Source organism: Paroedura picta, chromosome 8 (assembly GCF_049243985.1).
Source record: "Paroedura picta isolate Pp20150507F chromosome 8, Ppicta_v3.0, whole genome shotgun sequence".
Lineage (NCBI taxonomy): Eukaryota > Metazoa > Chordata > Lepidosauria > Squamata > Gekkonidae > Paroedura > Paroedura picta.
Genome location: NC_135376.1, coordinates 55,204,070 through 55,218,694, shown reverse-complemented (window position 1 = coordinate 55,218,694; position 14,625 = coordinate 55,204,070). Strand labels below are relative to the sequence as shown.

The 14,625-nt window shown below is 41.6% G+C and overlaps 1 protein-coding gene across 2 annotated transcripts in view; it reads right to left on the bottom strand.

Moving 5' to 3' along the window:
• SLC18A2 (solute carrier family 18 member A2) overlaps positions 1–14,625 on the bottom strand; it is a 40,390-nt gene that overhangs the window by 7,022 nt on the left and 18,743 nt on the right. For both annotated transcript variants that reach the window (XM_077349893.1, XM_077349892.1), the window contains exons 5-14: positions 14,193–14,276; positions 13,304–13,396; positions 12,290–12,379; positions 12,159–12,202; positions 12,015–12,075; positions 5,565–5,660; positions 3,547–3,625; positions 3,297–3,348; positions 846–909; positions 278–397 (exon numbers count right to left, since the gene is read on the bottom strand). In XM_077349893.1, the coding sequence (XP_077206008.1) occupies positions 278–397; positions 846–909; positions 3,297–3,348; positions 3,547–3,625; positions 5,565–5,660; positions 12,015–12,075; positions 12,159–12,202; positions 12,290–12,379; positions 13,304–13,396; positions 14,193–14,276 (783 nt within the window). The remainder of the gene's footprint in view (positions 1–277; positions 398–845; positions 910–3,296; positions 3,349–3,546; positions 3,626–5,564; positions 5,661–12,014; positions 12,076–12,158; positions 12,203–12,289; positions 12,380–13,303; positions 13,397–14,192; positions 14,277–14,625) is intronic.

The following is a 14,625-nucleotide window of genomic DNA, read 5'->3' as shown; positions in this document are numbered from 1 at the left end:
GCATATTGTCATAAATTATGGATGAAAATAATGCCTTAAGTCATGCATGCAAAATGGTTGTATGATTTTAGGCTTGGTGTAGGACAGCCCATTCAGGAAGTAGAGTCGAATTACTGTAAGTATTTCTTCCTTTCTTCTCCCATCTTATTGCTTAGCTAGTGTTGTTTACTGCATTTACTCAGAGGTCTACTAGATTATATTGTAAATGCTTTTGACCTAACTTTCCTTTTGAGTAGGGTTACAAGTATTTAGTCTAAGAACAAAATGATTCAATTACCTAACGCAAACCCCATGCAAAATGCAACATCTGCTATTGCATAAACACTCCCATATACTGATACGTGCCGCAGATCAACGAGGTAACCCATAATAGGCATCATTGAAGAATCCACCATCCCTAATAGCAAGAAAAAAAGAAAAAAATAATTAAAAATAATCCCCGCCTTTCCACTCCTTAGTCTTCACCTCTACAGAGTGATTCCCAGCTCCAACTGGTGGCAAAAGGTGATAAGGATGGAGCCAGGCCATGGGTTTAGCTAGTCCAGTGTGTCTGGGTCTGGGAAGACATCCAGTGAGACAGCCCTTGTCAATTTAGATAGTTGCCGTAGTATTTTGGTTTGGCCAAAATCAGTAACCTCCATACGAGCAAAACCACTGACTTGACATCTCAATGAAGCAGTTCTTTAAAAAAAACACACACCATATACCATACACATATCCCCCCCCCCCCGCAGCTTTACCACTCATGAATTGAAGTGGTGGTTCTGAATAGCCCAATCAATAAAACTATTGAAGGCAATTTGCGATTATACTTTCCCCAGCTAAACAGAATGCACTTTCCTTACCAATAGCAAAACCAACTCCAAAATTTGGTGCGATGAGTCCATATATGTTTTTTGCAAGTGGTACCTAGTAAAAAATTAAATACCAAAATTATTAAAATTATTACTCTACATACTAATATTTAGCTTAACTAATACACTGACTGACTTCCTACATGAGGCAAAATGAGTCAGAAAGTACATAAATAGTTTTACTAGCACATATTATACAACTCAAAGCTAACATTTTATGCCTTAATCTTGCTTTATTTCTTAACAATCACATCTAAGAAGTCTTCAAATACAGATAAGGATTTTAATTTCATAAGCCAATGTTTTTTTTTATTATTTAAGAAATGTTCTTGTTGCTTCATCAGTTTTGCTCATGGTGCCTTACAATCAAATTACATTACATGAGTCTATGAAAATGAGTTCAAACATGAGTCCAATATTGATTTACAAGCCTGTTATTGAAAGCATTACTGTACTGTCGTACTCCATGAAATCATGGGTGTCAAAAAAGGAGATAATCCAAGGCCCATTAAATTTGCCTTACAGAGTTATATGAAGCAGTTTTGAAATTACAGGTATCATGATCTCTCCTGTTCTATAACAGATTATTTTCACATAAGGCTTAAATCACTCTTGCATTGGTTGGATTGTACATTTGTAACTTCTTTGAATGCATCTGAATTTTGCATGAACATTTATTCATATCTAGCATAATTATGGAGGACAACCTGCATGCTACAGTGATCAGGATTTTGAACTAAGATATGTGCAACTCAGGTTCAAATCCCCACTATGCCATAAAGCTTGCTGGGTGATGTTGGGACAGCATTTATATCCCACTTCTCTCCCTGATCAGGGACCTCAAACAGGTCTCTGCTTTCTCCTCTCATCCACAGTCCTCACAATTACAACCTTGTAAGAGTAGATTAAACTGAGAACCTGTGATGGGCACAAGGTAATCTGGCTTCCATGGTTGAATCAGAGATTCTGACCCACTTATCCCAGATTGTAGTCCTACATTCTAACCACAACTCCATGCCAGCCATTTGTGTAACAGAGAGAGAGATTCAAAGATCACTGATAAGCTCAAAGGTGCTTTGGAAGCCTGATCTCAAACATAATGGATTGGAACCAGCCAGATTTTTGGTCACACTTATTTCCTTACTAGGGTCCCCATTCCACATGGCTTTTGTTCATGAACATACCATGATCCTCAGTTCAGCATTTATGGTGATCTGAAGGTACCGCTTCCTCCCTTTTTTTTCACCAGTGGAAAGACTGGTTGGATCCAATGCATTTATTTGGAAGTGATTTCCAATTTCTTACTCCCTTGCAGAAGTTAATGGACTTAGAATGCTGGAGATGCACTTTCAATGCCCGATAAGAAAAAGTTAATGATCCGTTAAAAGTTGATTTGTAGAATTCCAATGGACAGATGGAGAAACATTAATGCTTAGTATAAGGGAAGTACAGTGGTTCTGTGACATACTTTTGTGTATAAAATCCAGATAATACACTTTCAGAGTTATATCTAGATGAAGACATTTCTGGTTCAAGGCCAAGACTAGGCAGAGACTTTATCTCTCCTCAGATAAATGTTGTGAGGACTGCCCTGGAAACTCCCAGCATGGCATGGGAAATACCAGCCTCTTACTTGGACCCAACAGAAGCCCTCCAACAGCAAACAAAGACAGGGGGAGCTGGACAGGCAGAGGAAATGCCACGGGACATCCCCAATTGAGAAGGGAAGACATGCCACCCATGGCCTTGCTAATGACAGCATTGGTGGCAGGCAGCAGCTGGGGGAAGATTCCAGCAACAAGAAACAGGCCTCAGCTCTCCACGTGGCTATCAGAGAGGCTGACACTATCCTGGGAGATCCACACAATCTCTCCCTCACAGCCCCAACACAGCAGGAGTGAAAGGCATGGACAGATCAGGCCACCTTGCCATCAGCCAGGAAGATGAGGGAAAAGAACCAGGGTGGGAGGCATAGTTAGGACAGGGGCATGCCAATTAGCCAGTGGGTGGCCACTTTGACCAGGCATCTGGTTCCAGGGCAGAGGAATTGGTTCCAGGGCAGAGGGAGGCTGACCAGGTCCTTACAAGAAAGGCTTCTCAGCCAGGCTGGGAAAGAAGCAGGTAAAAGTCACTTCCTGAAGGAATGGCTATCCCAGGAATGGGAGAGATTGGACAGAGTACCTCCTACCCTTTCTCTTTCTGAGGCCTGGAGAAGTCTGTCCCACTTGAAGACTAGACCATTGATGGTGAAGTTGCAGGAACTATGGGGGAGAAATGTCATGTTTCTCTTCTATCTTAAAATGTGTGGCCTGACTTAACTCCAAATACGATATCATTTGATCACTACATGAGAACAGTCAGCAGAAACACACATATATATATAATGAAGAAGGAAGACATAACTTGCTTTTCAAATCAGAGAAGTGTCATTTTTTTACTCACACACAGAATGCTTATTCCCACTACTACCATCCCAATTAGAGCAGAAAGCCACCTGTCAAAGATTAGACAACAAACAGTAGGCATTAGACATGGGCTTGTAATTAATCACTAGAGTAATAATATGACTCATTTTATAGTAGCTTAATTTCTGTTTTCATGAAAGTATTTTTTCATTAACTCACTTAAAGAGTATTGAAAAACTAGGAAATACAAAACTGTGTCAAATTAGATGTGCTTAAATTCATCATACCGTCCCATTTTGTGCGCAAGGACCCCAAAAATATTAGTTCCAATCAGATAAGAGACGCTGGCTGGAATGAAAGCAACGCCTGAAAAATATGAATGGGAGATTTTATCAATAAAGGTTTCAGTAAAGCATCAGAAAAACTAATAATTTCAGACACAGCAGTTTTCATTAGAACATGCCTAATAGACATTTGCAGCCTGAACCAGAAATGTAATATCCGGTTTGTTCTGTGGGATCTAACGAGATTATCCATCAAATTTAAACCACTGTTATGTTTGAAAGAGAATGTTTACTATCAGATACAAGAATGTGAGAGTGTGAAGAAGTCAGAATGTATGTCTGTATGAAACAAAGAGAAAAATATTACAGATTAAATATAATAATCATCATGGCACAGTAGACAAAATTAAGTCGGAAACTAGACAATAATTTAATGACTAAAAGTACTCATGATTTTGTAATGTGGTCATGTTTTCATATCCCTGAAAAATCCAATTAATCATTCACAGTGATTCACAGTGTAATTCTCCAAGTTAACACTGACCATCAAAAAATGTTGCTAGGGAATGGGGGCATCCAAGCCAAACTTGTCTATATGGTTGATTTGAACTTTGTGACATGATTACATCAGAACAAGTACACGGACACCCTAACTGAAAAATAGTCAACCTTCACATTGCCGTCATTCTATGTGCAGGGCCAGTTAGACAGGCACAGATCAGAGGCATCAACACATGGATTTTAAAACAGAATGCAGTGTTTGGGGTGTTTTTAAAGCATGTTATCAATTTCTAGCTGTATTTCTATTATTCCTGTTGGGAGGAATGGAAGGAGGATTTTTTTAAAGAGTGCTGCTTCCTGAAATATTTATTTATTTTGCAATTTATATACCACCCCCCTCAGTGGCCCACCTCAGCATGGCTTACATAGTCTAAAAACTTAAACAATGATTGACATAGATGAAACCAGGTTAAGAGTGATATTTAAAAGCCCACAATTTAACACTCTCTTAATTACTGAGATCAGTTTGTAGCCAGCAAGATGTTAGCTTGTTGGGATAATAATTGAATTCTTTGAACAGCCTTTCCCCGTCATTATGCAAGAACTAACATGGATATTCTGCAGTTCAGAAGACAGAGAGCAAGTTTGATTGGCTCGGAAACCCTCTGCATACACATGGAAGTCAGTGGACTGATATGCAAACTGCTCCAATTTGCCTCATAGAAGAATATGCCTCATATGAAGGATATATTGTTTTATTGTTTATCGTGTACTGTTTTTGAAATGTTAATTCTCCTGAGCTAACAAGGATAGCATGGTATAGAAAGAAACTATTTATTATTTAGAACCAAGAAATGGCTACTGCGGACAGAAACATGTTTTCTCCCATATATCTAGAATTTATCACATCCATTTTTTGAGCAAGAAGAGGGAAAGGGAGAAGACCAGGAAAGTAAAAAGGAGTCTACTCCATCTCTTGCTGTAAAGCCCCCTGCTGAGCCCTGCTCTTATACAGGTGCAATAGGAAGGTGTGCACATGCTGGTCTTGATTATGCATCATTAAAAGAGCATGAAGGCATGCCAGCAGGTTAAACTAACATGTGTATAAACTGGGTTGGATCCAATCAGTTTTTCTGCTGGTGCAAAGGAAAGGAAGATCCCCTTTTGCCTACCCAGAAAAGCTGTGCTGAGAATCTGGAGTCCTGCAGGTACAAAAGTCATGTGGAGCAGGCACGGTAAAGGAGGAGAATTGGCAAGACAGAATGAAACAGAGCCAAATTTTATTCACGACTAGCAAAAGTAATAGAACGAAGTTTGACTCCTATGGCATCGCTAAGACCAACGAAGTCTGATTCTACATGCAAGCATCCGTGTGCATGCACGCTTCTTAAGAGGCAGCCAGAAACCAAGTTTTGGAAACAAACTGTTACAAGCAGCACTAAAAGTTCCTACTTAAGCATTAAAAAATTCTCCATATCAAAAATACAAGAATCAAACAAAAACAATTTGTTTCTCCTTACCAAGTTGCCATTTTCTTGAGCACATTGTCTCCATCATCCAGATGGGTAATGCCGGTTCCAGCATAGCAATAGCCATATTTGAAAAACATATTGATCCTTGAGGAGAGATGGAAAATAGATTGCTGGAATTATTTCACTTAACTTCTAATCAACAGGTGGAAAGGACAGCATTGACAGAAATAATATGCGCTTCAAAGACTTGCTTGTCAAATATATATCGATTATTTTTAAGACTAGGAGAAAAGGAAAGTCATTTAATCCTTATAACCCAATTGTCCAAGCATGCAGCACAAGTCAGTGGAAACAAGACAGTTTCATTGCGATGATATTCAAAAAGCATACTAAAATCTAATGCGGACAAGACACAGCTTTTCCTGAACAAAAAGAGCCACAGAAGGGGCCATATTTGTCCCTCATGACTGTTTCAGATTTCAAAATTGGTGGGGAGGAACAGTAGCCCTCCTCCCCCCGGTGTCATGCTCCTGAGTCAAATTGGGCCTCGGTATGCTTGGGGATGCTTGTTCCATGATGTCACATCTGTCTGCAAAAGTGGTGTTACACACTGTCAATCAGCAGTTTTATTCCACGTCAGAACCTCCAATGTAGAAGGGAGACGCTGAAGAACCCATGACAGTACAATATTCATTTTTTTTGATCCCACTTTCTTTTTGCTGCTCCTGTAGAACATATACCTATTCTAGGTTTTTTTCAGGCTGTCATCCAACAAGGAGAGAAGTCATTATGAACTCCTTCTGCATCACAGTACTAGCCTTCTGCCAAGTTTACAATATGACCAAGGGCTACAGTGACTAGTATGCTTCTGTGCTGTGGAGTTATCAAATGTTCAAGGATCATCTCCTGCACCATTGCATGGTTTCTAACAATTATAATCAATGCCTTGTCCTGGAAGATGCCAGGCACAGGGCAGGGCAGCCAGGTTGGACTTTGAGTGAGATAAAGTGTGGGCACAGCTGGTGCAGCATGACCAGAGACTAGCTCCCAGATTGAATGCAGGATAGGTAATCTGGCAGCAGTAATAGGCTCATGGACAAACCCAGAAATCAGAGTCAAACCATAGTCCAAAGGTTCAGGGTCCTGAGTCAGCAGCAGGGGCAGTGGCAGCAAGATTGGGAGTAAAGCGAAGCATTGTTTCTACAGCCCGTCTCCCCCTTCCTCCACCCTTCATAACAGATACGTCACAGCTGGACTGTATCGTGGCAGTGCCCATGCAGTCATCCTCACAGTCTGGATCCAGGTGTCACAGAGCTGCTAATGACACACTCTGACATCTTTCCAGCTTCTGATGTAGAGCCCTGCTTTGTGTGTGCTCTGGTGGTTCTGGAGCCAGGGGTGGGGTAGGGTGGGAGTTCAGGTGAATGATGGAATCCTCCCTGATACTGAACCATGGGCCTGTGCTGCTAGGATACTGCTGCCAGGCTGCAAATCACTGGGTGGCAGTGCAGAAATAGCCTTTTCTAGTAGACTTTCTGCAACCAGCTGCAGGTTGGGACCTTCTTCACACTCTTCTGAAGAGCCCTCTGCCCCTTCCGGGCTCACCTTGCCCTGCTGACCTATGACAGGCATGCAGTTATAGGAGCAGCGGTACCTGTTGCCCCAGGGTTTGACAGTGCAGCTTGCAAAGGTACAGGTATCTCACTGAGACAAGGAAGTTAGCAGCCCCATTCATTGGGACTGCTGCCAGCATGCCTGATGCTCAAAACCTGTGTGGGCTGCTTTATAGCTGTATCTGTGTGACAGTTTCAGGACCCAACTCAGGGTATGGGTGCTATCCTTTAAAAGCTCTGTACCCTCTGCAGACAGCTTACTTTAAAGCTCACCCCTTCTCATAGAAACGTATCCAACTATTACAGTCATTTAGTGAGGCCATGCTCTGGCCACCCCTACATTTTGAGAATGACCCAAAATCAGATATTTTTGTCATGGCACCAAAATTATGGGGTCCCCCACCACCAGTACCTCCAGAAATATTAGTCTGTTCCCTTCTATCACTGTATTCCACCAGCGGATGAAATATTTTTTGTTCTGTATGGCATTCCCTCAATCACTCCTCTCTGTCCTATGTTTTTAACCAATATCTAGGTTTCCATTCAATGTCTGTATTTTAGTTCTGGTTTTTAATTTGTTTTATGATATGTTTAATAAGAAGATGAAGAAGATGAAGATGGAGGAAGAGGAGGAGTTGGTTTTTATATCCCGCTTTTCTCTACCCAAAGGAGTCTCAAAGTGGCTTCCCTTTCCTCTCACTACAACAGACACCCTGAGAGGCAGGTGAGGCTGAGAGAGCCCTGATATCACTTCTCAGTCAGAACAGCCTTATCAGTGCTGTGGCCAGCCCAAGGTCACCCAGCTGGCTGCATGTGGGGGAGCGCAGAATCAAACCTGGCTCACTGGATTAGAAGCCCGCACTCCTAACCACTACACCAAGCTGGCTCTCTGTTTTTACTTGGTGGCCTTGATTGGGCTGAAAGACAAACACAAATCTACATCAATAAATATGGTCATATAGATCAGAAGTGCATGGATGTATACACCACGGGAATCTTGTATGATGGTCTGTACACTGTATAGGTGTAGGTTTCTAGTATGGAATGTGTTTTTGTATGAATTTTGTTGTACTTGAAGAAGCCCTAAGTCTGTAACTGCTGCTATAATTAGTCTTCTAACATAAGGCTGAATGTGCTTTAAAAGTGTTTTTATATCCATGCAACAGAACAGAACCAGGCTGCAGCTGTTTACAGCTTAAGGATCGTTTTATTAAAAAAAATCAAATATATTTTGCCTGAATTCCAAGACAAAATATTTACCAAGGAAAAATCTTCTCATCTTCATACACTTCATCACAAAATGAGCACTGCTGTCATTCTTTGTCCAAACATGCCAAGACATATTAGACTCAGTTATGTAGGATCCCTAGAACAATCTTGTGGTCTTGTTAACACTGTGGTCTTGGGGGCAAATACCAGGGGGCAAAAGATCCAACAAAGGCAAAAATGAAATGAAAATTTTCCACTATGGCCTGCACATAAAGTACTCATACGTCTATAAGAACAATGCATTAGATAATAAAGCCCTGTCCAAAGCTTACAAGAAACTGAAGCACACACACACACACAAAAGAAAACCCAAACCCTGAAAAAGAAACACTGTTCTAAATTAGCTATAGATATGAGGATACAACCTGGAGCTTCACATTTTATTTAATTAACAACAAAGGACGCAGAAGTGTCAGAAAGCATTGTTTTGACACCACGTGCTCAATGCCAGCTGTGAGTCACGCAATTACATGGCTTCATTATGGTCCATTATGCAGAAAGAGGAAGGTCCGCATCCTGGGTGGAATGGCATCGCCTAAAATAACCAATAATACACAGCGTCGGCTACAACCAACCGCAGTTTCGGTGCATACTGCTGAAAAAGCCGCATTAGCAAAATGTGGAAGAAAGCGCAGCTTCCGGGCGACCGGAGCACAACCAGAAGCAGCACCAGGGTGCATAATCGGTTACTCTGGGTTTTGCCGCCATTGTGTCCTGTCCCGTGCATAAGCGGTTTGCTTCGTGTCTTCCCCCTCCACGTTTTCCATGTGACCCAAAATCGCCATTTCTGCGGCCGTGCATGGCCTATATGGTTTTAATGCACAAATTGGGATTCCTCATACGATAGGCTTTTAACTTGTTACTTTGTTAACTCATTTCTAGACTAACTAACTCAGGCCAGTGAGTTCCACAATTTTAAATGGAAAAAAGGCATTGTATAAACACATTGTAAAAATCAGAACTAGTGAAATCCTTTTGCCAGTGGCAGACTTCAATAGGACTAACATCTTCTTATGAGTTACAAGAAGGAATGCCATAGGTGAAACTGTTCCCAGCAAGGAGATACACAGTTGGGAAAAGGTGCACTTGTATCGTTTCTGCATGTCTTTGGAAGCACAGAACCCCCATGTATTTAAATGTTGTCTAGTGCCATGCAAAGAGCCTCTTGTGGCGCAGAGTGGTAAGGCAGCCGTCTGAAAGATTTGCCCATAAGGCTGGGAGTTCAATCCCAGCAGCCAGCTCAAGGTTGACTCAGCCTTCCATCCTCCCGAGGTCGGTAAAATGAGTACCCAGCTTGCTGGGGGGTAAACGGTCATGACTGGGGAAGGCACTGGCAAACCACCCCGTATTGAGTCTGCCATGAAAACGCTAGAGGGCGTCACCCCAAGGGTCAGACATGACTCGGTGCTTGCACAGGGGATACCTTTACCTTTACCTTTAGTGCCATGCAAAGCAGAATACTAATATTTATCGATTTGTTAAAAGCCAAGGTAACTATGAAAAATATATTGGCCCCAGGGCTGCAGCTGCTGCCCTCTGTGGGAACGGTGCTACTGAATGGATAGCAGAATGCCTCCTAGGTGGTGACCACTCTCCATTCAGTCAGTGTGTGCCTGCATGTTGCTGCAGCCCCACACTGCCACTGCCACCGCGCCACCTGATGCCCTCCACTAAGGGAACCACACCCCCTTCCTCCTTTAGCAGCACTTAGTGGTGACTGCAGCCCACCATGTAAACCAACTGCTGCTACTGGTCCCATAACACAGTGGTCCCCAACCTTTCCGAGGCTGGGGACCGGCAGGGCATCGGGCCGCGCCCCCGCGGACCGCGCCCGTGCGGGCCACGCCCGCGGATCGGGCCGCACCCGAGCCGCGCCCGCGAGCCGCGCCCGGGCCGCGCCCACGGATCGGGCCGCGCCCGCGGATCGGGCCGAGCGGGCGTGGCCCGCACAGGCGCGGCCCGGCCCTGATTCCCTCTCCCCGCCTCCCGCAGTAAGAAGCTTCCCGGGCCGCAAGCTTGCGGCCTGGGAAGTTTTTTACTGCGGGGGCGGGGCGGGGAGAGGGAGCCGCGGCCCGGTGCCATGGCCTTTGCGGCCCGGCACCGGGCCGCGGCCCGCAGGTTGGGGACCACTGCCATAACAGATACAATAGAATATCATAGTAATAAATTATATCTTGACCTTTCTTCTCATATTCAATTTCACTACAAACAACAATAAAGGTTTACCAGACACCAGGCAAACCTACCCTGCTCCCCACTGTGACAGCCCCTGCAGACAAAGATGTGGCTTCAATTAATCTGGTGAAGATCCACCTGCAGCCTGGACCATTCATATTGAACAATGCAGAATGACTACAGGAAGTAGTCTGATGAGGGGCCAAAATTGATGCTGTTTTTATTTCTACTTCAATCAGCTCTATAGATGTTTCTTAAGAACTGTTATTTTATCTTCAAAGTATCTTACATCTCCTAAAGTGGGTGCAATGATTCAGGTTTGTGACACAATAAATGTGTTAGTGTTTAAGACGTCAAAAGACTAATTAATTTCAATGGCACTTTAAAGTGAATATATTCCTTTAAATTGGACATTCTTTTCAGAGTATGACAGTTTCCACTCTCGGAATTGTTCATTTCAATGTTCCTCCAGTCTCAAACAATCAGTACCTGTGAATCAATATTTGGTGTTAGTCATTTAAATTCTCCAAGGGATCTGGCAAATGCCAAAAGGCATCTCTACTTCCAACACATCTCTTTATTACTATCCACATTACTACACTATGAAAAGATAATCTATTTTGTATTGTGTTTGTAGCAGTGAAGCCTTTCACACTGATTAACTGAGCTAGTGTGATCACTTGGAACACTCAGATGCTCAAGGAACAAGGCAGTGTAGTGTCCATCTATTGTGAGGGAATGGGACATAGTTTAGCTGGAAATAAAACTCTGCATAGTTTCCCAGGCTGAGAATGAGGAATAAACTTGAAGACACAAAGAACCTAGTAAACAGAAAGCTCAGACATAAGGAGACTGCAGTGCAGGCAACAGAATGAGAAAGAGGAATCTGACAAAAGGTTAAACAATATTTATCTTGTGCCATGTGTAGTATTAGCCAGGAGATCTGAGGATTGTCTGGCATCCAGGCAAGGGACATTTGGAGGAGGTTTGCCATTGCATGCCTCCATGATATGACCCCTAGTGTTCCTAGGAGAAACTCCAAATCTTGGTGGACTTCCATACAAATACTAGCCAGGGTCAGCCCTTCTTGGCTTCCAATATCAGATGAGATTGGGCTTGGCTGGGTTATCCAGGTAAGGTTAGTTATGTGACAGTGAAGCCTGAAAGAAAGGGACATCCTGTACCTGAGAGGGCAAGGAATCACAGTGGAGACTTTGAAGAGATCTCTACTGCACTTAAGATTTGTACAACGTACTTCAGAATTCATGCAAGACTGAACATTGCACAGTCTTTCAGGGAATTATGCATGAATTCATGAACTGTGCTATACAGCTTCTCTTTTAACTTCCTACTATGCATGCCTGACAAATACTTACTCCTAACCAAATACAGAACAAAAATGGCCACTGTTAAAAATAATAAGCTATATAATTGCTGTTACCTGCAGCAATAATGATGTACGGATCCCTCAAGAGTGTCAGTAGTGATGCTCCTTTTTGGCTCTACCAACAGACAAAGGAGGTACAGAGTCAGGGGGAAAAAGATGATATAAGCAATTTTGGAAATGTTTTGTAGAAGTTCTTACTTCTGGCTGTATCCTGGATGGTTGTAGAATTAACAACTGTATCGCTGAAAGAGAAGAAATTAAAATGATACAGTTTCTAATTTTAGAATTCAAATTATTTGTACACTCATGAATACAGTTACTCTCCTTACCTCCATCAAGAAGAGCTAATGCTGCTAACACCAGGAAAGGTGCTGCTTTCCCAACAAATTCGTACATCACACTCCCAAAAGGTGGGCCCACTATGAGTGGAAATAATTCAGAATCAGTTGGATGCCCAACTAATATTAGGAGCACAAGAACTTTTTAAACTGTAACTTTCCATCAAATTCTAACCTTGTAAGGCTACACATCTCTACACACTCACTGGACAGTCACTGATCTCAGTGGGACTTTCCTCTTAGTAAAAACACATAGGTTGGCCTTACGTTTGCCCGGCAGGTAACAGGCACCTCGTATGCTGTCCAGGAAAAATGTTAGTGTTAAAGTGAAAAAGATCTTGAAGTTGCTGCAAAAATTATTGAGATGGATATTTGCTGCAATTAATAATAAGATTTGTTTAAATAAAGATATGGGTATGTTTAAATCTAGAGAAGCCTCGTTTTATTTCTTAATTTTACAGAGAAAAAGCTGATCCACTTCGGGAATGATAACAAGGTGGAAATATGAACAGGAAAAAGAAAACCTTGTGTGGCTCCATAAATCCTGTCTTCCTATTAGAGGTAAACATTAAGCACGAAGAGAAGTTCTTGTCTTCCGAAACTGTAATATCCTCAGACTAGAGTCCCAGGTCTATTCTGTCTATTCAGACCTTGCACTCCGTTTGCATTTTTGGTCACATACAATTATTACAAAGCTGAAGTAGTTTCACAACAAAAACAGAGATTGCTTGGTAATCTAATCTGATGATAATAAAGATTCTGCCACTCCACATACCTTGTCCAAAATATATCTAAAAACATAATTTGTCTTTACTAAAAACTTGAATTAAAATTATTTTTATGCCCACATTTCTCCTGAGCACCTTAGAACCAAATATGCATTAGGATCTTTAAACCAGACATTAATGAAATTGAACACACTTGAAGCTTATCTTCATATGAAAAAGGCATCCAGAACATTTTGTAAAACTGTCCATTTTGTCCTAGTAAATTTACCATACTGACCTAATACTCCCAAAGCCATTCCTCCTAAGGCGATTCCCATTGCATTGCCCCTTTCTTCATCGTCAGTATACACACTGGCCAGCATACCCATCCCTGGATGAAAAATCATAACACAGAAGGCTGATAGTATCACCCTTTCAAGGTAGAAGTGACAAAGACCAAAGAGGCAGGAAATTATAGAAATGTCAACAGTTAGGCACATATTAATGTGCTTCATGACTGCACAGTGCCAATACACTGAGCTTTACAAAAGTCTTGAACTTGGAACTCACAATGGATATGAGAGGGATCCCATGTATTTGGATAGATAATAAGATTCTGTACACCTACCACTGCATAGCAGTTCCACCTACCTACACAATTGATCAAATAACTTTTAAAAGCAAAAATAAAATAATGTGCTAGTTTTCAAAAAGGGGTGGAGAGGGATTATTTTACAGAAGTTTTAAAATTGTTTAAATATGAAGGAATACATAAGAGCTACCCGTATTTGCCGGCGTATAAGACGACTGGGCGTATAAGACGACCCCCCAACATTTCCACTTAAAATATAGAGTTTGTTACATTACATTATAGTACTATGGGCCACTATGGGCAGCTATGTCTATCCCAACTGAAGTGCACCTGGCGTATAGGACGACCCCCCCACTTGGAGGCATGTTTTTCAGGGGGGGAAAGTAGTCTTATACGCCAGCAAATACTGTAGTTAGTTATCTAGCTAGCTATCTGACAATAAAGAACATGTTGATAAAAAAATCATATTGATTCTAAATGAATGATTCATGATGAAAAATGACAGTGAAAATAAAGTTAGGAATATGATTGCTGAAAATAGGTTTTGATAATTCGTATTAGTAATATATATGAAAATGTACTTTTTAATACTTGCCAGCAACTGAAGAACAAGAGGAACCTACTCCTTGAAGGGATCTTGCTATGAACAGTAATTTGTAGCTTTCTGAAAAGGCAAACACTGTGGAAAAACCAAAATGTTTTTTAAAAGTCCAGATAAAATCTAACTAGATTCAAAGATTGAAGGCATTTTCAATAATATCAGAATTAACTAAATTTAAACAAGATTATTCTGTCAGAGCCACGGCACTTTCAGTGCTGACTAGAAATGTAGAGTCCTGGAATAACTGGAAATATTCAGCAGTGGGGAGGGACATCATTTTTATTTCCTGAGGACTGTTTTTTAGTTCCTTCTAATGGAAAAACTGGAATTTTGGCAACATTTAAAATAACCTAATGAAATGTTTTCTTTTAGGAATGAGTGAAAGCTTAATACAAGGTTTCACTCAATCAACACATTCAATATGAAG